The 26,189-nt window shown below is 41.0% G+C and overlaps 1 protein-coding gene across 11 annotated transcripts in view; it reads right to left on the reverse strand.

The window, feature by feature from the left end:
• Positions 1-26,189, reverse strand: part of LOC309364369 (contactin-4) — a 528,932-nt gene that overhangs the window by 57,395 nt on the left and 445,348 nt on the right. For all 11 annotated transcript variants that reach the window (XM_081901475.1, XM_081901476.1, XM_081901468.1 and 8 more), the window contains one exon: positions 10,718-10,845. In XM_081901475.1, coding sequence (XP_081757601.1) covers positions 10,718-10,845 — 128 coding nt within the window. The remainder of the gene's footprint in view (positions 1-10,717; positions 10,846-26,189) is intronic.

A 26,189-nucleotide genomic window follows, 5' to 3' on the forward strand; every position in this document is an offset into this window, starting at 1 on the left:
TTTTCCAATTCTTAGCAAGTAATATCCTTGCTGCTGTTGTCGCATACATGAAAAATGTTCTATCTTTCTTTAGCACCTTCTGGTCGACAATGCCCAGGAGGAAGGCCTCTGGTTTCTTGGTGAAGGTATACTTAAATACCTTTTTCAACTCATTATATATCATTTCCCAGAAGGCCTTCACCTTAGGGCAAGTCCACCAGAGGTGGTAGAATGTTCCTTCATTTTCCTTACATTTCCAGCATTTGTTATCTGACGAATGGTATATTTTGGCAAGTTTAACTGGGGTCATGTACCATCTGTATTTCATTTTCATTACATTTTCTTTCAAAGCATTACATGCAGTAAAATTCAGCCCAGTGGTCCACAACCTTTCCCAGTCCTCAAACATAATATTATGCCCAATGTCCTGTGCCCATTTTATCATAGCCGACTTAACCATTTCGTCTTGTGTATTCCATTTCAACAGCAAGTTATACATTCTTGAAAGTACCTTAGTCTTAGGTTCTAGCAGTTCTGTTTCCAACTTCGATTTCTCCACCTGGAATCCTAACTTTTTGTCACTTTTAAAAATTTCCTTAATCTGAGCGTAGTGTAACCAGTCTCGCACTTTATCCTTCATTTTCTCCATACTCTGTAATTTCCAATTATCTCCGTCTTTTTCTAACAGTTCCCAATATTTTGGCCAGTAGGCTTCCATATTGGTTCCTTTTCGGGCCTTAGCTTCCAAAGGTGAAAGCCACCTTGGTGTTTTATTTTCCAGTAAGTCTTTATATTTTGTCCAGACATTAAACACTGCTTTTCTGACAATATGGTTCTTAAAGGCCTTATTAATCTTAACTTTATCATACCACAAATATGCATGCCAACCAAAAGCATTGTTATAACCTTCCAGATCTAGCACATCAGTGTCCTCAAGAAGTAGCCAATCTTTTAGCCAGCAGAAAGCTGCGGCTTCATAGTACAACCTTAAGTCTGGCAGGGCAAAGCCCCCTCTTTCCTTTGCATCTGTTAATATCTTAAACTTGATTCTGGGCTTTTTGCCCTGCCAGACAAATTTAGAAATATCTCTCTGCCACCTCCGGAAACACTCTGTTTTGTCCACAATTTGCAATGTTTGAAACAAGAACAACATCTTTGGCAGCACATTCATCTTAATTGCAGCGATTCGGCCTAACAAAGAAAGCTTCAGCTTTGCCCAACTTTCCAAGTCTCTCTTAATTTCAGACCAACATTTTTCATAATTATCTTTAAATAGACTCAGATTTTTGGCTGTTATATTAACCCCTAGGTATTTTACCCTTTTCACCAATGATAATTCTGTTTCTCTCTGAAACCGTTCTGACTCTGTGTCTGTCATGTTTTTCCCTAACACCTTCGTTTTTTGTTTATTTAACTTAAATCCTGCCACCTGACCAAAATCATGTATCAGTTGTAATACTCTTTTCGTACTAGATTCTGGCTCCTGCAATGTCAAAACTAGGTCATCTGCGAAAGCTTTAAGTTTATATTGTTTCGCTCCGACCTGGATCCCCTGCACCAGCCGGTCACCTCTAATCAAATTCAGGAGCACCTCCAGAACTGAGATAAATAACAAAGGGGAAATCGGGCAGCCTTGTCGTGTTCCTTTTTCAATTTTAAATTCTTCCGTTACCACATTGTTAACTATCAATTTAGCTTTTTGTTCTGAATATATTGCGTCAATCCCATTTTCAAAACCCCGCCCCACTCCCATTTCTTTTAAATTTCCCTTCATAAATTTCCAAGAGATGTTGTCAAAGGCCTTCTCCGCGTCTATAAATATCAGCACTGCTTTAGTGTTTATATCTGTTTGCAAAAGTTCCAAGATGTCAATAATGTTCCTTGTGTTTGCAAACATGTGTCTACCTGGGAGAAAGCCAGCCTGATCCTTGTGAATTACTTCATTCAGAACTTTTTTAAGTCTGCCTGCTAGAACATCCGCAAATATTTTGTAATCCACATTTAAAAGGGAGATGGGGCGATAGTTCTTAAGTTGTGTCTTTTCAGTTTCTGATTTTGGTATCAACGTGATAAAAGCTTCCTTCCACGATTCCGGCGCCTTCTTTCCCTCCAGAATTTCATTGCTGACCTCCATCAAAGGTTGAATCAAATAGTCACTCATTGTCTTATAATACTTGGGAGGTCAGACCATCTGGTCCTGGAGATTTGCCCAACTTCATGTTCTGAATGGCATGTTCAATTTCTTGTCGTGTTATTTGACTGTTCAGGAGTAGTCTATTTTCTTGTGTAAGTTTTTTAAGACTGTTTTTTTCCAAAAATTGTTCAATCTCAACCTCATTTTGCGGCCCTTGAGTATATAGTTTCTTGAAATATTTCTGAAAAGATTTCCTGATTTCCACAGGGTTCTGAATATTTCTTCCTTCAATTTCTAAATTTGTTACTGTATTCAACTTTTGTCTCTTCTTCAACTGCCAGGCCAGCAGTTTCCCACATTTATTTGCCGATTCAAACGTTTTTTGTTTCATTGACTTAATCTTCCATTCTATTTCCTGATTTATCAGTTTAGAATATTGTGCCTGATGGAGTTTAATTTCTCTCAGAATCGGCTGCGACTTCGGGTTTCCTCTTAGCTTCTTTTCTAATTCTTTTATTTTTTCCAAAATCTTATCTTTCTTTTCATTTTGTTTCCTTTTCTTGATAGCATTCTGTTGTATTAAGAACCCTCTCATCACAGCTTTGCTTGCGTCCCAAATTGTTCTTTTTTCCACCGTTGTGTTCAAATTTATTTCAAAATAGTCTTTCAAAACTTTTTGGGCCTTTTTAATAATCTCCTGATCTCTAAATAAATTGTCATTCATCTTCCATCGAAAGGAGCCGGTTGGTAATAGTGTCAAATCCATTTTCAAAGCGTTATGGTCGGAGCAGGTCTTTGGGCAGATTTCCACTTTTCTGACCTTAGGTGCCAGACATCTAGTAATCCATATTTGGTCGATTCTTGTCCAAGTCAGATGGGCTTCAGAGAAGAATGTTCCTTCCTTTTCCAAGGGGTTTCTCGTTCTCCAAATGTCAATCCAATCCATGTTGTCTGTCATTTCAAAAAAGGTCTTTGGTAGTCTGCCATCTTTGGTAACTTTTTGACTTTGCGACTTATCCATGTTAGTTGATACAATCCCGTTCATATCTCCCATCATGATGATGTTGTCAAAGTCCAGATATTCCAGCATGCTCTCATGCAACTTCTTATAAAATTCCGATTTCCCTTCATTTGGTGCATAAATTCCTAATAACAAAATTTTTTCTCCTTGATGCTGTATTTCGACTGCCAAAATTCTGCCTTGTTCATCTTTAAATAATAATTTGGGTGAAAGGCTCTCCTTTGCATATATCACCACCCCTCTCTTCTTTACTCTGTCTGAAGATATAAATTCCTGGCCGAGTCTTTTATTTACCAGAATTTTTCTGTGGAGCCTGGTCACATGTGTTTCTTGCAAGCAAATAATGTCCAATTGTTCCTTTTTTAATATATGGAAAATTTTCTTCCTTTTCTCGGGAATGTTGCAGCCATTTATGTTCCAGCTCAGAAGTTGCAGAGACATCCTGTATAAATCTGGTTATTTTTCAGGGGGTGGTACTTTGTCAACCAAGGGTGCCGGTTCCTTTGGTGCTCCAGGCTCCGGCAATGATCCAAGTCCTTTATGAAGGTCTTCTCCGTACTGGTTCAGAAATTTATCTCTATCTTCCAATGTTCTGATTTTAATCTTCCTTCCTCTAAAAGTAAACGATAATCCTTGAGGGAAGTCCCACCTAAAGATGATTGAGTTGCTCCTCAATAGTTTTGCTAGTTCCGAGTATTCGGATCTCAAATCCAGCAGCTGTCTAGGAATATCCTTATAAATTTCAATTCTTTTACCCAGAATGTCCAGTGAGTTTCTGTAATGTAGGCCCAGAATCTTATCCCTTTCCTCCTTTGATCTCAGTGTTATCAAGCAATCTCTGGGTTTGTCTTTTCTTATCAATCTTCCCAGCCTAAAAGCTGATATAATTTTAAAGTCTTTTTCCTCAAATTTCCACTGCACAGAAAATATTTTGGTCAGGAACTCAGCCAGTTTGTCTTCTTCTACTTCAGATACAGATCTTATCCTTAAATTGGTCTCCCTATTCTTCAATTCAATCATCGAAAGATAGGTCTGGTGTTCACCCACTTGTTTGTTGAGTGGTCTTACCTCTTTTTCCAACTGTCCAAGTCTTTGGCTCGTGTCTTCAACCAATTTCCTGTTTTCCCCTGAAGCCTCCTCCAATTTTGCAATCGATTGAGTGTTCTGTGCCACTTGCCCAGTTATTCTATTTAGACATTCTGTGTTCTGGTCTATTTTCGCAGTTTGCTCATCGGCCTTTTTGTCCAAAGATTCCACTCTCTTGTCCAAAGATTCCAATTTTTCAAAGATTTTTTCTAGAATGGAAGAGGCTGATCCTGAAGCCATATCCTCCAGTTGTAAATCCTCTGTCTCTCCTCCCCCTGCCTGTGGCAAGGAGGCAGCTTCTTCCTCAGAATGTAAGATAGGCACAGACGATCTACGTTGCTGTAAAGTTGAGGCTAAAGTTGTTTGTCTCGTTCTTGGTCTTTGTTCTTTTTCCTTAGTCTCCTTTTTCTTTGCGCCACTCATTCCAAACTTATCTAATAGTCAAGGTCAAGCTGACTATTCCCATGAGAAAAAGACAACCCAGGTGCAGCACTCAGCCAGCAGGCCAAGAAATGGAAAGTAAAACAATATCACTGCCGTTAAGTCCAAAAACCTCTAGGGGGAGCCTAAAATGTCTTCTCAGGAAGGATTACCCAGGAATAAAAGTTAAAGTCCAAAAACCTTCCAATGTTAAGTTTTTAGCAGAGTTGGTATTATATAATCACAATGTCTCAAAACAGTGCTTGCTGGTACTTCAATTGATGTTATAAAGTAACAAAGTCCATACCTCTCAGATTTTCCCAGTTTATGTATCAAACTGCTTGGGTCTGCAAACTGATTGCTACTGTTGTCAGGCAGTTCCAGCCCTGGTTTCTTTCTTTAAATTGTAACTTCAGCAGAAAGAGATTTCAAAGTCCATGCTAACACATAAGTCCAGTGCTTAAACTCCTTTTCTGTCTTTAAATACAGCTCAGTAAATGCTCAGATCCAGTCAATAAAAAACAAGGTTACTCACAGCCTCCACTCCTCCAGCTCTTTGCGTTCAAGTTCAATGGCGGCGGAAGACGGACTTCCTTTTTCTTTTTCGTCCTCCGCTTTCAGCCAAATTCAATTACTTTAGTCTCAAATTGGTCTCCAATTGATTGAAGGTCTCTATTACTCACGGGTTGCTGTGTTTTGAAAGCCAAATCCAGGAAGAAAGGTCGGCGCTCACCGGCAACGGCTTCGCGGCTTCTCTCCGCCGATTGCGGAACGACCCTCAGCGCCGCTGCCTCCTCCGCGATCCGGAGCCCCTTACGGGGTTCCTTCAACGTTTCGGGGGCAGCTTCTGGCGCCCGCCGGGTCCCAAGGCTGCAGGCTTCTGCCGCCTGCAGTTTTCCGGTGTGGGTCTCCGCTTCGCCGTAGCGGACGACCCGATCTCGAACGGAGTTCCCTTCCCGGTTAGGAAAGGGCAGCCATTACCCTTCGCGCCGCCTCCGGAAGACTCCGAAAGGGTTTTCCGTTTTGGAGGTGCTTCGCAAAATGAATTTCCCTATGGGCTTGCTTCGCAAGATGAAAAAGTCTTGCGAGTTCCTTCAGGTTTTTTTCCCTCCCCCCCCTTTTCCTAAGCCGCTAAGCCGCTTATCAGCTGATCCGCTGAAAGCCGCTAAACCGCTAATAGCGCTAATCCGCTAAGCTGTCAATGGGCTTGCTTCGCAAGACAAAAAAACCGCTATACGAAGAGCCTCATGGAACGAATTAATTTCGTCTTGCGAGGCACCACTGTACAACGAAGGCCCGTTTGCTATAGTTTTAGTCTTGGTGTGTCCACTGGAAAATGCTATAAATAAATAAATAAATTCTCAAACTTTACAGTACTACAAGTGAAACTAATCCTTTCTAATAAATCTTCAAAAAGGAACACATATGTGCAATATATGCTTTCTTTTATCAGATTTCCTAACTCCGGCCTTGCTTCCTTCACTCAGTTGATAAAAACTGTCATTTAAATACATGCCACTCAAGAAGACTTTGAACAAATATTGGCTAGGAAAGGCTGAAAGGCTGTGGCCATCTATCTCTGCTGGTGTTTGGCAGAATTAAATTGACAGGGTTAGAATTCTGTGATTGATTACAAAGCAATAAATCCATCTCTTTTGATCTATTTTCCAATAGAGGATTTTCCCGCCACAAATGAGAGATGAAAAGTGTTTATCAATGTTATAATCTATGTGTCTGTTGTGTAAAGTAATTCATCAGACACAAGACTACTCATAAAAAGTGCATAATTTAATTTAAAACATTTGTCATTGTCAGCACATCTAACAAATTACAACACCAAATGTTATTGCCGACATTTTATTATTACGTTTAATTTGGTGATAGAGAGTTTCTGGGCACACATTTCAGAGCCTTGAGATACATTTTTAAAAATGATCAGTGGCTAACAGTATTCAATCATGCGCTGATTATATCTTGGGGAAAATATGACTGGTGTTGCAAGGGCAACAAGAATAAGTTACTAATTTTCTCTGAACATGACAAATTTTACTGATGTACTTAAAAATGATTTTTAATACCATCTCATTCACTGAGACAACAAGGAAATATATCTACCGCTGGGATAGAAAAGTCAGAGAGCCAATATTGCTCTTCAGGCTCAAACCACACCAACTATTAATTGTATGGCTAGCAATTCTTGTTCCGCATTTGTATTTGTATTTTTTATTTCTGTGAGCTGTACAGAAAACATATGTTATCCATTGTCTGTCCTATAATAAACAATGATGATTTAAAACAGTCACATAGGCAAACTCGGCCCTCCATATGTTTTTGGCCTACAACTCCCAGGATCCCTAGCTAGCAGGACCAGTGGCCAGGGATGATGGGAATTGTAGTCCCAAAACTTCTGGAGGGCCGAGTTTGCCTATGCCTGAAAATAGCAGCCATGTCAGTTTTTTTTTAAAAAAATAAATCTTGGCAACGTGTGTAGCTTTTCATTGTGTGTGGCTTCACACCGCTGACTATGCAATTAATGTAATGTGTAGTTCCAATTCCTAGCTTGTGCTCAAAGTTTTGCTCACAGGTTCGCTACTTGTATTTCACTAGTGTTTTTAGCCCATTTTACAAGGTTGATCTAATGATCAGCGGAGGTGGGGGGAAATATTGTGCAGCACTTTTGCCTACCAAGGTCACAATCCTAAACCAGTTCATCTGTGCATAGGATTGTGGCAGGGAGCTTGCTAAAAACAATTATTTCTTATCCAGAAGCGATCTCTTAATACTGTAATGGCATGATCTGCAGCTTGATAAATGATAAAGGAATCAGTATAATGATAGAGGGGGAAAAGGAAGGGGAGCCACACAGTGGAGGTGGTACTGGGGGAAGAAGCTGCCTAGTTCACTCTGCTTTCCTAATTGCAGCTATTTCCGCTAGTAGTTCTACTAGACGACAAGAAATGAATTTGTAAAACTGATGGAACTGCATGCTTGTTAGGTACTCTCATATAGCAAACTTTACACTTTTGTCTATAAAGTGCTAAATAAGCACGTATGTGGATAGATGTGCCCAGAAGCTGAAGGCACATGATGGAATATGTTTGCTGAATCTAAGCCAGACTGAGACTGGGCACCAGCCCTTAGTCCTCTTTCGTTGTTTCTTAACACATGAAAGCAACAGTCTATATTTCTGGATGACTTCTTTATTGAGCATTCATTCTGACTGGTTTGCAGGAGGTTAGGCAACAACACCTATTCACTGAGCATTCATTCTGATTTCTTTGTGGGGAGGTTAATGACATAGTGCAAAACAACAAAACATGTTATCCCACACTTTACCTATTGCAAAAAATCTGATTTTGAGGAAGCAGGTTTGCTGCACATGAGTTGCAAATCAACTTTAATTGTGTGACCTGAATTTGTTGGTATAGCAACAGTTTGGATATGCCATATTTCCTTGCCAATCTACCCTGGGGGAGTAGTGCATGGTGCTTACCAAGGACAGCAGGTGGGCATGGGAAATGACCAGGGCCATGGACCAAATTTGTCCCTTGGGCCAGAGGTTTCTCATCCCTGCACTGTTCTGGTGATTGTTGTTGTTTTTATATCCTGCCTTTTTCTAGACTGGGACTCAAGGCAGCTTATACAAATTAAAACAACATAGGTAAGATACAGAAAGCTAAAAACATATAAAGTGTAACAGTTAAAAGGTAGTTACCGTATTTTTCGCCCTATAGGATGCACTTTCCCCCCTCCAAAAATGAAAAGGAAATGTGTGTGCGTCCTATGGGGCGAATACAGGCTTTCGCTGAAGCCTGGAGAGCGAGAGGGGTCAGTGCGCACCGACCCCTCTCGCTCTCCAGGCTTCAGGAAGCTCTGCGCAACCCTCCGGAGCCCGGCGCGAAGCCGCGCCGGGCTCCCGAAGGTTGCGCAGAGCTGCCTGCATTCCCGGGCTTCGCACAGCTCTGCGCAACCCTAGGGAGCCCGGCACTAAGTCGTGCCGGGCTCCCAAAGGTTGCATAGAGCTGCCTGCATTCTGAAGACTGGGGCGCGCTGAAGAGCGCGCCTGGGCTTGGCGCAGCTCTCCGCAAGCCTGGGGAGATCGGCACAGCTCCCTAGGCTTGCGGATAGCAGGCTGTTCTGGTGGCTGGGGTCGGGGGAAGTTCGGGCTTCCCGCGCGCCAGCCCCGTGCGTGGGGGGGAAATAATTTTTTTTCTTTATTCCCCCCCCAAAAAAAACTAGGTGCGTCCTATGGGGCGAAAAAATACGGTAAACTATAAGAGAATAAGAATTTAAAAATATACAAAGTAAATATAGGCATGTAGAAAACCGTATGTGACTCTGAACTCAATAATAGCAATGAAACAATGCAATCCTTTGAAGTTTCCTACTTCAGACAATACAGGGGCATTTTGCAGGGCCAAACTGAGCTTTGCTGCTAAAATTAGAGTTATGCATTAGTGATTTTGAATGTCAGAAATCTGGCTCATTTTTCATTTCTGCAATATAGGGTCAGAAAGAAATTTCACACTTGGATATGTTAGTTTCAAGGGAAAAACTTAATTAGCTCAGCAACAAGTGTGAGAGTTAGGGTTTTGCTTTAGGGAAGCATATAAAACACTACAATCATCCCCCCCCCCCGAAGATTCTGTTGCCTATGTTTTCATGTACATTTCAGTACAGTGGTGCCCCGCAAGACGAACGCCTTGCAAGATGAAAAACCCGCTAGACGAAAGGGTTTTCCGTTTTGGAGGCGCTTCGCAAAACGAATTTCCCTATGGGCTTGCTTCGCAAGAAGAAAGCCCATAGGGAAATCTCCGGGGACCTCTTTTAAATCCTAGTGGTGGGGAGCAAAGCCTTTCCCCCCCCCCTCCGGCCTTCAGAAGAGGTCCAGGAAGGCCGACGGGGGCCGAAAGGCTTTGCTCCCCACCGCCAGCATTTTAAAAGCAGTCTGGGATAGCAGGGAAGCGCTTCCCGCTATCCCGGATGGCTTTTGAAGGCAGGCGGGGGGGAGCAAAGACTTTTGCCCCCCGCCGGCCTTCAGAAGAGGTCCAGGACAAGTGCAATAATCCATATAGCTTGGATTCATGCTAAATTTGGTGTTCTCTAAGTCTTATCTGCCAATGAAGAACTGTTAGTCGAAACACATCTTGCTGCAGATATTGGCTTTGGACAATGTTTGTTTCATCAGGTGCCAGGTCACTTCATTTAACTAATTTGTTTCTTCTTCTTCTACTTCTACTTCTTCTTCTTCTTCTTCTTCTTCTTCTTCTTCTTCTTCTTCTTCTTCTTCTTCTTCTTCATATACTGCCCTATACCCGGGACGTGGCTGGTGCTGTGTTCTAAACCACTGAGCCTCTTGGGCTTGCCGACTGGAAGGTCGGCGGTTCGAATCCCCATGACGGGGTGAGCTCCCGTTGCTCGGTCCCTGCTCCTGCCAACCTTGCAGTTCGAAAGCACATCAAAGTGCAAGTAGATAAATAGGCAGGAAGGTAAATGGCATTTCCGTGCGCTGCTCTGGTTCGCCAGAAATGGCTTAGTTATGCTGGCCACATGACCCAGAAGCTGCCTGCAGACAAATGCTGGCTCCCTCGGCCACTAAAGCGAGATGAGCGCTGCAACCCCTGAGTCGTTCGCGACTGGACTCAACTGTCAGGGGTCCTTTACCTTTACCTTTATACTGCCCTATACCTGAAGGTCACATGTAATCAGTTTGAATATATCAGTTTGGAAATGAATATATTGGCTATAGGGCTATGGTATTGTTTTTATTGTTTTAAAGCTGGTTTATGTATGCAAAAGATGCATATTTATTTCAGATGTTACCTTGACTTTTTATTTTATCTGTATAGTGTTGGTCAATGAACATATTCTATTTGTTCTTGATTACTCAGTCAGTAGCAAGTTCTAATGAGTTCAATGGGGTTTTCTCCCAGAGAAGTGGCCTTAGATTCTGGCCTAAATTGCCCTTTTTTTCAACAACAGATGCTTCATATTTAAAAATTCACAAGATCTAAAATAGAAGAGATCTGCCCCATTAGAACTGAGGAATCAGAAATGTGTGGAAAGAAATGTGTTACCTTTTACCACCAGGTTTCCAGTGCTGCTGGCTACCCCAAAATGATTTGTTGCTATACATGTGTAGCTTCCTGCATCAGCTTTAGTAACATTGGTAATCTTCAGAGTTCCATCTTCCAAAATAGTGTGTCTGAAAAATAATGGAGAGATGCAGGTTAGAAGAAGAAGAAGAAGAAGAAGAAGAAGAAGAGGAGGAGGAGGAGGAGGAGGAGGAGGAGGAGGAGGAGGTATTGCAGCACTCAACGTTTATTATTTACATTTCAGGGGGTTGGACTGAAATTGGGTTCCTTCCAACTCTATGATTCTATGAATACAAACACCTGAGAAACCACTGCAAGTTACAATAGAAGTTGACTTGAGAGACTATTAAGGAGGCAGAGATACATTAATCCAACAGAGACAAATTCCATGAGTTCTCAGTGTCCCTGGACTTAATACTGAGCGGTGCCCAGGGCCTGGTGCAAGAAGTAAGTGTTGTCAAGTCAATTGCGAGCAGTGACCATATCACTATTAAACCAGATGTAGATGTAAATGGCCAACAGCCAAAAAAACTCCAACACAGTCACATTTCACTTCAAAAGACCACAAATGAGGGGATTGGTAAAAAGGAAGCTGAAAGGCAAAGCCAAGAACGTCAGATCGCTCTGAAATGCTTGGGATTTGTTTGAAAACACAATTATTATAAGCTCATCTGGAGTGTAAGGGACACAGGTGGTGCTGTGGGTTAAACCACAGAGCCTAGGACTTGCCGATCAGAAGGTCGGCGGTTTGAATCCCCGTGACGGGGCGAGCTCCCGTTGCTCGGTCCCTGCTCCTGCCAACCTAGCAGTTCGAAAGCACATCAAAGTGCAAGTAGATAAATAAGTACCGCTCCAGCGGGAAGGTAAACGGCATTTCCGTGTGCTGCTCTGGTTCTCCAGAAGCGGTTTAGTCATGCTGGCCACATGACCCGGAAGCTGTACTCCGGCTCCCTTGGCCAATAAAGCGAGATGAGCGCTGCAACCCCAGAGTTGGTCACGACTGGACCTAATGGTCAGGGGTCCCTTTACCTTTACCTTACATCTGGAGTGTATAGCGCAGATCAGGAAGGCTAAGAACATGGGCATCCAGCAGAGTCAAAGAAGCTTTGGAAAGAGATAGTGGTGGTGGTTGTGAGAATGAAGGAGAGAGAAACATCCCTCACCTCCTTCAAACCTCCAACTCCTTAGAGGAAATTGAAGGCATGCTTTTCTACCCTATCAGCCGAGGTGTAAGGGGGATGGGGAGGTGAGCAATACAAGCAGGGCAAAAGCCTCTAGTTCGTTCATACACACACATACACACACACACACACACACACACACAGAGAGAGAGAGAGAGAGAGAGATTGCTTAAATTAGAATAAGTTTCTTTTGTTTTACAGAGTTCACTTGTCTGAAGAGAATAATAACCAAAGACCGCTGTTGCACAATCTCCATTGCTCTCAACTACAGAGTTCTACAAGTTCCACTGACATGCACAATCACAGCCATGGGTGTTTTGGACATAACACATCAGTATAGCAACTGAAGAATGAGCTGCATTAACATAAATGGCACTCTCTTACATGTAGTGAGATGAATCAGTATGTAAATGATTTGTTGATAAAAAGTGGCACACAATTCTTGAAATAAATAAGGAAATAAACACTATCCAAACTTCAGCATCTTGATGACATCTGTCAAAAAATAATAATCTTGTTTTACCCAGGTTTATTTTTAAATACTTCCTGGCTTGTCTTTTTCTCCAGCACCCAAACGTCCTTGCATTTTCTGCATTTTTTACTTTGTAGTGTAATGTTAGGCTGCTGATCACTTGAAAGGATTTGAGGATTTCCAATTCCAAGGAAGTGATGCTGGTAATTCTGGTATCAGCTCTCTGAGCCTCAAGGGGTTAGCATTACTTTACAGAATACAAATCTGTGCTGCTTGCATCTGTGAACTTGAGGTGTGAAGCTAGCTCTCTATAGCAAGTGGATGTCAGGAGGTATCTTGTGGCAGATATTAAAACTGTGAACAGGCAACCAAATCGTTTCATGAATCTGTGCAACCAAATTCTAGAACCACCATTCCTTTCAGTAATCTTCTTCATTTCATCCAAAGGATTTGCAATAAAACTGACAAATACCTGCTTAAGACAGCTGCAGGTTTTTGTTAAAATAAATATACCAGAGCCTTAATTTTCCTCTTTGAACTGTGACTCACTGATGAAAGGGATTCAGGGCGACTAATCTAACCATTCGTTTCTGCTGAAGGTGCCTTTTTCTTTTTCTTTTTTAAGCCATACTTATATTTTGAAGCTGTTGGGGCAGATGTTAACATAAGTAATTATTCTAGCACTTTGAAATTTGTTAAAAGGGTGCTCAGGAAATAGGAATGACTTGAACTTGTTTGTGTTGCCTCAAAAAATTCCTTTGTAAATGTTAAAACAGGGGGAAAGGCCCTTTGAGGCTACTGAATTGCTAATTGGGTTGAAAGACAATGTCCCTTGATCAGCCATGCCAAGTGGCATTATGGGAAACGTTTTGTTTGAAGGTGAGAAGTTCAAACAAATTAAGCATTTTCCAGCTTACTGAGAATCAAATATGTTTCAGCTGACAGATTACATAAGGAATTTCAGTGGGTCAGAGTTTGTTGGATAATCGCAAACTGGTCCTAATGGATGAACGGGGTTCGCTGAGCAAAAGTGTGCTGCAAGTTTTATCCAAAGATGGTACAATACTATGCTGGTTTAAATAAAAATAGGGCTGTCACCTTTTTTCATGAAAATGTCATTTTGGGGAAGAATCTCTACGGTAAAAATGACGGTGCTACCAAAAATGTTATTTTTATTTCAGACTATACCCATACTAAAGGGTATAGGAATTTTCAAAGAATGGCAAAAAGTAATTTCAAGGTATATCTGACAGGGCAAGAAGCCCAGAATAAAATTTAAGTTACTGACAGATGCTAAAGAAAGAGGGGGCTTCGCCCTGCCAGATATGAGACTGTACTATGAGGCAGCATGTTTATGCTGGGTAAAAGAATGGATAAAGTTAGAAAATAATGAATTATTGGATCTTGAAGGTTTTGATAACAGATTTGGATGGCACGCATATCTCTGGTGTGAAAAAAGGAGGGCTCACAAAGGTTTTGGAAACCACATCTTCAGGGGTTCATTAATTGAGGTATGGGAAAGATATAAGAATATTTTGGAACCAAAAGTCCCGCACTGGCTGTCCCCCTTGGAGGTAATGAGTGTTAAGAAAATTAATATGAGGAAAAAATGGGGTACATACAGTGAGTTGGTGACTAAGGAAGAAGGGAAATGGAAACTGAAACCATATGAACAAGTTAAAGAGTATACATATGATTGGCTGCACTATCGTCAGGTAAATGAAATATTAAAAAAAGATTTGAAGGAAAAAGGTTATGTAGAAAAGGAATCAACTTACCAAAAAGAGATACTAAATAATGAATACAAAATTCTGTAAAAAATGTATAAGATATTGCTGGAATGGCATACTAAGGATGAAGAGGTTAAATCGGTAATGATACAGTGGGCAAAGGATTTTGGATATAATGTTCAATTTGAGGAATGGGAAAGATTGTGGAAAGAAAATATGAAATTTACGGCATGCACGTTGTTGAAGGAGAATGTAATGAAAATGTTTTATAGGTGGTATATGACTCCTGTAAAATTAGCAAAGATGTATAAGGTTGATAACAAATGTTGGAAATGTAAAGAGAAAGAAGGGACGTTCTTTCATCAGTGGTGGGAGTGTAAAAAAGTTAAAAGTTTCTGGGAAATGATTTACAACGAGATGAAAAAAATGTTAAGATATACTTTTGTGAAAAAACCCGAAGCTTTTCTTTTAGGGATGATAGGAACGGACATAAGAAGGAAAGACTTCAAACTTTTCCAATATGCAGTAACGGCAGCCAGAATCCTGTTGGCCCAGAAATGGAAACAAGAGGAGATACCGACGATAGAAGATTGGAGATTAAAACTAATAGACTATGCGGAACTGGACAAACTAACCGGGAAAATTAGATATACTAAAGACCAAAAGTTCATCGAGGACTGGGGAAAATTGGTTGATTATCTGAAGAATATTTGTGAGATGAACACAACGTTAGTGGGTTTTCAAGAGGCACTGTAAAAAGACAAACAAGTATTGTTTAAGGAAAATAAGGGGACTAAGGAGCAACAATGACAATATTAAAAAGAGGGAATGCGTTATAAAGATAGAAAAATGGATGACTTGCAAAGACGCTGAGGGAAGTCCAAAACAGACACAATTTGTTGAATTTGGGTTTAAATGTATAACTGCTGGAAAATTAATAAAAATTTATTAAAAAAAAAATAGGGCTGTCACCAAATGCACATTTACCTCTGAGTAGATGTGCACAGACTACATTGTTAGTCAACTGGTAATATGAACCAGCTAATTGAGCAAATCAATATAATAAAGCTTATCTAGGCTCCATAGTCAAAATGTGTTAATGTTTACTTACGTTAGTCATTAATCTCTGTTGAATATTGTCTGCTAATATCTATGAATTTTGACAATACTTGACATAAACTAAAGATGTAAATCTGCTAATACTACTTGGGCTATCACAAATGAGCTATAACTGGGATGTTTTTTAGTCATATTGTAAGTTTTTATCAGCAAAAGGAGAGCAAGAGATAATTTTACACTGGGAAAAAATAAAGGTGATAAAAGGCATTGCTACGTCCCTATAGAGATAGGTCATCTTATCTTCCATGTATTACATTATCTGCAACATACAGCAGCTGTTGATCTTTGCTGTGAACAGACCCACAGAGATGAAGAACGCATCTGAGTTTAGAGATAAATGGAAACACTCTTTTATTAAAAGTAAAGCTTTTTATGTCTAAGCCTTCAAAAACTGGCGGGCACCTCAGTTCTAGAGATCTGTGTTGCTGAATCTGACTTCGTATAATTATGATTGGTTTCAATTTTAAAAACATAAACACTTCAAAAACACTTCCTTTAGACTGCTGAGCAAAGGAACTGTTTTCGTCTTTGAAAAATGTAATGCTTCAAAGCATTTGTTGATGGTTCATCACTTTCTGTTTTGCCATTTGCAAAATGGAATACACAAAGCATCTGTAGAGGTTGGTCAGTCGGTAATGTAAATGGTAAGATGACTTGGCGTTAGGATTTATCATCCATAAGTATCTACACAAATGATTTAATGAAGCAATCCTAAAGTTGGGTCAGTGATTCACCTCACCCATAAACTTCCATAGATCTATAAAGACGACTTTCACGCCGTGCTTTTAAACTTAAATTGACTTTGATCTATTCTTGCTTGTCTTTGACCTATGATTCACTTTCAAAAATTTTACTTCGACCTGTTTACTGCGAGTGTGCAGCTACCAGCAGAATGTTAAAAATAAAAAACCTTATGTATATAATAAGAAGGTTTTTTTGAAGAACACAAATCCAGCTGAGGGACAGCTAGTCTTTTCTTGTAGACAAGGAAGGGTCTAGCCACAGTTAGGCATTCTTTGGTGACATTCAGCCTGGACTACTTGGTTATGGGTTTGGGTGGTGGTGGTCAGTTTGAGTGATACCTGTTATTCCCTGCCAAACCTGTGTATGGGAGGCTAGAATCTATAGGAGGAAGTTTGCTGAACCAGTCAAACCTGTTAATGGCCGTTAGCAACTCAGCTAAACACCCATCATACACATCTTAAAAGAGTAAGCTCCATTTCCATAGAGACAAATGGGTTGGCCATTTCTCATCTCACCTGGCTAGATGCCACATCATCCTAGGATGGAACAGCCAAGGTGTATAGCAGAGTTGTATGTATGAGCTGGACTGATGCTAGAAGTTGGATACACAGAGACATGTCTGCTCTGTGCTAGACCTGAGGGTGTGAGGTTGGGGTTTCCCTAGAAACTCAATGAAAAAGCAAGATCTGTTGAGGTGTTAATACTGTGAGCTGAAGTATGTATATATACATACACAGCACAGTCTCCATCAGAGGCATAGCATGGAGGGAGTCCATGGGGACTGTGTCCCCAGAGGCAATTTTGTGAGGGGGCACAAACAGGCTCCTTCATTGGAGCCTGGTTCCAAGCGAGAAGGAGCTGTGTCTTGACTGGGTGCTCGTGCCTGGTCACAGCTCCACCCCCGAGTCAGGACTGACCTAAGGGAGAAGAGCAGAAGAATTGGTGGCAATGCCACCACCCAACCTCCTTGGCCACAGTGTACCTCACACCTGGCCACAGCAGCTCCACCACTGGATCACATCTGACCTGGCAGCAGAGAGCAGCTCTCTTTGGCTGTGGCGAGGCATGCCTGGCTGCAGAAGCTCCGCTGCCAGATCAGGTTTCACCCAGTCAAGCAGAGTGGGTAGCAGCTTCCCCACCCCTCTCCTCCTCTGGACTGTGGTACCCGAGAGGGCACCCCCCTTGGGTGTGCACTCCACGCATCTGCCCTCAGTAAGTGCAGGCATCCTTGGAATCTCCTGTTGCTCAAATGCTGTGGTTGCCCAAGACACAACTCTATGCAGCACTCCTTTAGAAAGTTATCAGAAGCTACATAATGTGGCCACCTGAACTTTGATCGGGGTCAACCACAGGGAACATATGTCAGTTTTGAAAAAAAACTTCATTGGCTTCGAGGTGGTTTCTGGGCCTAAATCAGGTTTGATCATTAAAGTCCTAAACCTTTTGGGAATTCTATTCCTCCCGTGCTGCAGATGTGTGGGATTGTTACATGTCACATGTCTGTTTACATTCCAGCACAGATTATTGGAGTCTTGTGAGCAGTACATCTGCTCTGTATTGCTTTTGTGTTCTCTCTCTCTGAGAAGAACGACAAGGAGAGAAACCATGTTTTCTTTGTCCTGATTTATGTACAATAAACATAGACTAGTATCCAAGCCTGGAACCAGATCTGTTGTGTGTTTACTCTGCTGAGTAACATGTGCTCATGCACAACAGCATGAGTCACAGACGCACATCGGAGGAGGATGACTGATGGATCTCCGCAGCGGCAAGTCTAGAAGGGAGACGCTCCAGCTGGGGCTTGTCCAGCTGGCTTTCCATTCTATGGTTCCGACGAAACCATCTGGGCCTAGGGTATCTTAAGAATTGCCTTTATTCATATATGAGTATCTATAATTTCAGACAGACGTGGGCTATCTGTGGTCCTCCAGGTGATCAAATGTCAGGAATGATGGGAGGTATAGGGTAGAATTTGATGTAACGATAAGTGGGGTGTGCTTGCATGGAATGAGGTCTGCTCACACAGTGAGACTTTCCCCCTCTCCTCCCCACTTGTGTGCCCCCTGTGTCCGATATGGAGCTTCCCCTAACACTCTGGAGCAGGTTAGGGGGTGCAAAGGACATGCAGGTGGAACAGAGATCTGTGTAAGCAGATCTCATTTTGTGCACCCAACAATGTACTCTGGCATTGATTTAAAGATCTTCTTAGAGCGTCTGCTCTGGGTTTCACAGCCATCAGATAACCTAGAACAGAACCATTTTGATAGCAGCACCAAAACTGTGGAGCTCTCTCCTAGCAGAAGTTTGCTCCACTTCCACTTCTAGTTTTCAAATAGCTGATTAAGGCAACCCCTAATTTATTACTGTTTTTTGATACAAGGTTTGCAATCCACCTTGAAGACCTATTATATCAAAAAGCAAGCAGCACCCGTTCCACAGTCTAGCATCTCCATCCCATAGCTTTCTCCATAAGCTAAGGACTCACCTCTTTACTCTTTGAGAATTTTGTGGGAGTTTTGCTGGCTTTATATTGTTCTGTTCTGTCTGCAACAGTTTTACCCTATTTTATAACCGACTGTTTCATCTGCTTTTTATAACTGTATTTATTATGTCGTTCAACCCACCTTGGTTTTGTATGGTGAAGGGGAGGTCAAGAATTTGTCTAAATAAATAAATAAATGAGGTAAAATTATTTTAACAAATACCGGTAAATTGAAGCACCATTCAAACACCATATTTATAATAGTGCAAAAAATAATTGTGCTCTAAATGTGCAAATTAGTGCTGAAATAATTTGTAAATGCTACTTCCTTCGTAAGTTATAAAAGTAAGCATCCCTTATAAAAATTAGCTCTGTGTGATAGCACTGCATATGTTAGTAAGTGCAACATCTGTTGTCACCTGGACTGATAAAAGCTAATGGGTATTCTTCTGCCAACATCAGAGCTACATCGTGTAAGTCTGCAATCTTGTAAATTAGCCTTCAACCAGATTAGAAATAGTCTTATTTCTGTCATCTGAATTCGGAACACAAGTACTTGGATAGATGTTCCTAACATCTAATGACAGCATCCTGGTGACTCAGACCCAAGGGCGATGGAGAGAGAGATATAGAATTTATAGAACTTTGGGGTGGCTTAGAAGCAGATACATCACATTTAACTCACACAAACGGTTTTCTTCAGTGAAATTGCCCATTCTACTTTGCAGAGGGAAAGCGGGGAGGGAGAGCTCATCCAATTCATTCTCCTCCCTCCCCTGAGAATGGTACTTTCTCACAGGTAATGGTGGAGGAAATTCAATGCAACTAGCAAACTCCAGATGAGAGTGAGAGGCTAGAAGAAAGCTGGATCTGAACAGGGCACTCTCATTTTTATTCCCTCTATCTCTCCTTTATGAACACACAAACAATTCAGGTTCCTGCTGGAAGGAGAATGGCAGACGGCTGGGTTTTTTTGCGGGCGGAGAAACCTAGAAATTGGTATATGGCTTAAAGTGTAAGTCTCTTATACTTCGAGCCTGGATAAATACCCACCGTCTATTACACAATGGTCTGGGGACCGTAGCTACATTCAAACATGTTTCATACAGGCATCAACTGTGTGTGGATACCTATATTTGGACGTCTGGAGGACTTATATTAACTTATATGTTTAATTTAAGATTTGTGTACCGATGGTCACTGTATCTGCAATGTGAACTGATGGTGGCTTATTTGTATATCTATTATTTGTATATCTAACAACATCTGGGAGGACACCTGTGGCCTACCTCTCCAGAAGGAAACATTATTGTGCTGAAGCTAAATATCAGCAACATAATAAATTATGCTGCTACCTACTTGATATTATGAACACATCAATTTGCTAGCTGCAAGCAGATCTTACAGATTCTGATTGTTGATTAAGCATACAAGTCAGAAATATTTCATGCTTAGCTAAGCATTTAAAAAAAAAAATCCCAGGAAAGATTCTTAATGTTTTCTTTCATGGGTAGCAAGGTATCTTAAAGCAAAAAGTTAAAGAAATGCCATCTATAAGCTTTTCGGCAACAGCTTATATAACAAGATGTTGAAAAGGGGGTGCACTGAGTATCTACCAATAACAAAATCTGTATTCTGCGAGAAAACACAGTTTAGCAGTACTTGCCGATATAATGGTCTTTACAGCTGTTTACCATTGATACCATTTGCTGTTTCTTTAAAAAGACACATAAGCATAATATAGGGAAATGTCAATGTTTAACAGATCATTTTGTGCAATCTCTGCAGATAATGGACAGGGGTTTTTTTTCTACTACAGAAGCTGATTCGGTGACTGGCAAACAATCTGGAGACAGCTGTGAAATCAACCAGGTAATATGCTCTAATGACTAATACGTCTGCAGGAGCTGATGAAACTTTTTTGCTCAAGAGATTAATCTTGAATGAAAGCAAATGCTTTATAATGACAAATATTTAAGGGAAGTGGAGAATGAAAGATGCAATTCTAATTATTATAAAGAAATTACCAGTGATTTAGGGAGTAATAAATCTAAGCCTTTTGTTCACTTTAAATATTACCTGTGCGCAAGAATACTCGTGCTTTCCAACACGAAATCACATGAAATCAATACAGGCTGAATCCATATGTAGTATCTATCAGTATTACTTAATGATGATGATACTACACAATGTCATCAATTATCAGGGGAAATAGTGGGTGGTATTCAGCTTAGTTTTAATCAGAGTATATCCATTGAAATTAATGTATCTAATATTAAATTGAATACAACCCCACATGTAAAATCTTGGCACCTGAAAGTATTTCAGGGCATGCTTGTCCTAAGTCAGGCATAGGCAGACTCGGCTCTCCAGATGTTTTGGGACTACAACTCCCATCATCCCTGACCACTGGTCCTGTTAACTAGGGATAATGGGAGTTGTAGTCCCAAAACATCTGGAAGGCTGAGTTTGCCTATGCCTGTCCTAAGTTTATGCCATCTATCTGTTTCCCCCCCTTTAAAGCAATTGGGTCTCTAAGGAAGTATACAGGTCTGTCATGGAACCAGCTTCACTTTACTGATTTACACACAACTGATTCTAAAATCCGTAGAAATGACTGATAATAAAAAAACAGCAAAAATATTTTCAGAACATAGAGAACTTAAACTGAACTCTTGTCTGCATTCTGCTGCAGCTGCTACTTAAGCATAGCCTCCCCCTTTACATCACTCTATGCATGCACCTTAGTGCAGAAAGATCTGGATTTTAAACTTCAAGCAGAATCTCATGTGGTAACTGAAAGGCAAGAAAATGTACTAGCCAACCACTCCCCCTCTCCTTGGAAAGCAACACTAAACAATGATACACAGTACAAAGTTTAAGAAGTGATTATGTAGATTATTAGGGATGCAGGTGGCACTGTGGGTTAAACCACAGAGCCTAGGACTTGCCGATCAGAAGGTCGGCGGTTTGAATCCCCGCAATGGGGTGAGCTCCTGTTGCTCGATCCCTCCTCCTGCCAACCTAGCAGTTCGAAAGCACATCAAAGTGCAAGTAGATAAATAGGTACCACTCCGGCGGGAAGGTAAATGGCGTTTCCGTGCTCTGCTCTGGTTCACCAGAAGTGGCTTAGTCATGCTGGCCACATGACCCAAAAGCTCTACGCCGGCTCCCTTGGCCACTAAAGCGAGATGAGCACCGCAACCCCAGAGTCGGCCATGACTGGACCTAATGGTCAGGGGTCCCTTTACCTTTATGTAGATTATTCATATTGACTCCAAGAGAGGCAGCCATGACTTTCCAGTCAGGAATCTTCCTTCTTATGGAAAACCCCTGCATCAAGGGGCCATAGGGGAAAGACCACATTCCCTCCTATAAATCTGCCTGTGTTTTGGGATCTTGGAGGGGAGGCCCTTCTCTGAGTCCCATTGCACTCACAGGCAGAGGTGCTGTTTTCTCAAGAAGATTGAGGGGGCCTGATGTGACGGCCTGACATCACATACGCAACATTAGCCATTCTCATTTTCAGCTCCACTCTGCCTTGAGTCCCATCAGGGCAAATGGTGGTGTCTGGGCTATCAACTGCAACAGGTGTGCTTGCCTGTTAGATAAAGCAGTTCCAGACTAGCAACACATTTATGCAGGAGTTCTATTGAGATAATGGGCTTATTCCTTGGTATGTGGGTACAGACAGGACTGCAGCCCAAATTCCAGCCACAGTTCTACCTTCTTACCCACTTAGCAAGTGATCCTCACTTTGGAACTGACATCATATTACCAGTTATGTCGGAAGAGCACTGTAGATCACAAATGTGTGTGCAGCTTCTACTTCATTTTCAAGTGTCCTGGATTGAAATGAATAGGCTTATTATGTGCAAAACTGAAACATGGCTCCCATGTCTGCAAGCAAACAAAAAACACCTTCCATGGTGATATCTGGCGATCAGGAAGCATGCACATCTTGCTATGCCTTCGCTTTGGAAATAAGCCCTTCCTCTCCTGAACACCCCCTCCCCCAAACACACACACACACACACACACACACACACACTTCATCCATTTCAGAAAGGGATGGGATTAATTTTGAAATAGGATACAAAAATATAATTATTATAGGGGGATCCACTTTCACAAGGAATGATCATAAATGACAATCTAAAGGGAAGAACTGACCTTGTATAATTAGGAACTGTGAGTCACAATCACTCGGAAGAGCGATTCAATTTTGTAAGATGTAAATTGCTTAGAAAACTCAGAGGTGGATGGAATCCTGTGTGATTGGAAGGAAGGTGGCTCTGGGAATGCACCACATCCACAGGAGAAGAACAAAGTTAAAATAAAATGAAACTTCAGGAGGTCTTTATAATTGGCAATCACACTGAGCTGTATTTAGCCTATTGCATTTGAAAAATGGGCAATTAGATTTTTTCGTCTCACTAGTTCATAGCTAATTCTTAATATTAATCTCATACAGAATGTTAAATGTACTTCATTCAAAGAAGCAAATTGCTGCCTACAACCTATTTCCAATATTCTCACCAGGGACCTTATAACCAAGTCTGAGGTAGGCACACACTAGGTTTTGGGCAGGTTGCAAATGCTAAGAAGTACCAGAAAAGAAAACGCACAATTTGTTCTACTAAAAGTGTACTTCTTTCAGCTACTTCTTTTGCTTTAAGAGTTGTCCAAGCGAATATGCTCCATAATAGTGTTTATTAACATTTGTGTACACAGGAACCCTATGCTTGATCTTCATTTGAACTTTCCCCCTAAAGTACAATTTCACGTCTTCAAGGCAAGCGTGAAACTGATGGAACATCATCTTGAAAGGGCTGAGGGGAGGTATTTATAGTTATTAATGATCTCCCTGTAGTTACAAGATTATTGAGGTCAAACCTGTATAAAAATATCTCTAGGTTACGTAGGAGGAACAACTAACTGCAGGTATATTGTTTTCACAGGCTACTGATAACAAAGGTAAAAAAAACAGGTCAAATGACACTGGGAACCCCAAAGGAAAATAAGTGGATACTGTTAAGGGGTGGGGAACATATAGCAGCCCTGTTGTCTTTGTTTAGGCAATTCAAGGAACAAATGAAAACAAATTCATTTTGCAGAAACTGACTCTTTAAGTGCCCTTTCATTGACCACTGTTGTCATGTCCAAACTTTGTCCAACAGTCCATAAGGCCAAGACCTTACAAAGTAGATATTGTTGCCATTATCCCTACAGGATTTATCTACGCTGTTCTTCCTTCACTTTTCTCCAGAAACTGAGACAGAAAAACAGTAATTTTGAGACATAGTGCTGCTAATGGCCTGGAACAGAGATCAGAGCTTTGCAAACAAGACCCCTGGAAACTACCTAGCATGACACCTCCACCTATCAGTGTCATAAACCTCAGCAGTGTTTCTGGTTATAAACTTCAACACTGGGGAGATTAGAAGTCTCTGTGTACACAGGGAGCTTAAAGGTATCGTTATACTCTTTGCCAGCCAGAATTGGCATGAACTCTGAAGACTAAACCAATATCTATAGAGCTGCAACTTGGACAAAGTCCTGTGTGAGGCACATTTACTTGGCAACAGGAGGATTAACATTTTCTTTTTTTGGTTAATCTTAATGGCTGAGAAGGGAGAGAGTCCTTAAGCAAAGCCATTTAGGACTTTAAAGGTCATGGCTGACACTTTGAATTGTGTCTGGAAGATCAAATAAGGGGAAATGGAGCAAAGCTGTAAAATATCCTGGCATGATCATGCATAGGAACACAGGAAAATAAGAAGCTGACTTACAGTGAGTCAGAACATTGGCCCATCCAACTCTCTCCATCACTTCAGAGAGAGTTCTCTCCCCTGAGAATTGAGAACCTGGGACCTTCTGCATAGAAAGCAGATTGCTCTACCATTGAGCTATGGCGCTACCCCAAGCTGCACTGCACTTCTGCATAGATTTTAGTTGTCACCCTTCTCAAACCACTTCCACTTCAAAAATGTGCAGAGAAGCACATCTCTTGTCATAAAGTGGGGCACATAAAATAACATTTTAGTAGCCTACTTTTGAGTTAAGCACTATTTCTTTATTTCCTTGGTTGTCCCTTGACACTCCTTTTTGCTCGAGCTTCTGGAAAATTTGCTTCTTCTTTGTTCTTCGGCCGACTGTGGTTCCAAACTCAGGAGCAGCAGGCATATATATACAGTGGTGCCTCGCAAGACGAAATTAATCCGTTCTGCGAGTCTCTTTGTCTTGCGGTTTTTTCGTCTTGTGAGGCATTTGTCTTGCGAGGTACCACTGTAGCTGGGACATCTGGCCGATGCAAAACTAGGGGACGGCGGAGTATCCCACCCTCCTTTGAGGCCAGCCAGGGGAAATCCCCAACAGCCGCCTGCACGATGGAGAGACCTTTTGTTCTCTGGAGCCAAGGCTCTGCTATCACAAGCCACAACTGCCTCCCACCCACCCAGAGACTGGGTAACTGGCCATTACTTATTTATCTCCCAGTATCCAATATCTATTTCTTTTCACCCAAAAACTCATTCCCCCAGCCAGCCAGCCACAAAGGGAAAGTGTATTTCGTATCATGATCTCAGAATTATCTCTGTCTGGAGTCAATTGAGATTTTTTGTTTATTTTAAAAGCCACATCACAGCCTGAAAATGTCAAAGTGGCGTACAACAAGAGAAAAGCAAACTACAAAAAGTACGAGTTGCTTTTTTTTTTAATAAAAAGAAGCACTCTAAAAACGTAAAATAATAGAACAATTTCTACAGATGTGCAATTAATATTCCATAAATGACTGAGTCACGCCTTAGGGAATTTAGATATTATTATGCCTGTTTCTATGCAGGGATAATTGTAACTAGAGGCACAAAGAAGCCAACTGCATTCTTTGGAGTTATAAAGAAAGGCTACAAGCACACGATGCCACATAAGCAACAACATTCTAGTTTTGTACGGGTGTTTTAACAACTTTGCCATTGGAAAACAAGTACTTTCAGCAGGTAATTAGAAGAACATACACTCATCACAACTAAAACCTCTGAGAAGCTCAACTTATATATATATATATATATATATATATATATATATATATATATATAATTTAGAATGAGAAAAATATAATACAGATTTTTCTGCGTGAATAAAGTGCTGACAGAAACCCATTTAGGCCCATTCTGTGAGATTAGAACATAAGCAGTAAATGCACTCTCAGCTTATTTGTTCTAGCTGGTGCTATTTGAATAGAAGCCCAAAGGCACAATCTTTTGAGAAAATAAGATTACCCCCCTCCTTAGTTTCAACTAAAACTGCTCATTGTAAAACAACAAATTACCCACTTCACTAGTAATTGATATTTACACAGATCTTAAATATCTAGAGAGACATTTTAAATCTCTGGAAAACATATACATATGAAAAGTTCATCCAAAACATAAGAGCAGAATTAGAAAAGGTCTTTAGAAATGTCTCTTCCACCATTCCACCTCCCTAACATACTTTTCCTTAAGGCATATAATTATTGCCTAGCATTTAAAACTCATTACGTGAACTTCTCAGAGCTAAGGTTTGAATGTAAATTGATTGTCTTCTTGTTCTAATGAAGTAGAGAGCTCAGAAAAAAAATAATTCACAACTACATCTCCACAAAATACCTATGATTTACATCCTCTTTTCCTTTCTACTGGTAAGACTTGTTCACATGAACTTCTGTGTTATTCACACCGTGTTA

This window comes from Podarcis melisellensis (assembly GCF_964234715.1).
Source record: "Podarcis melisellensis genome assembly, chromosome: 2".
NCBI lineage: Eukaryota > Metazoa > Chordata > Lepidosauria > Squamata > Lacertidae > Podarcis > Podarcis melisellensis.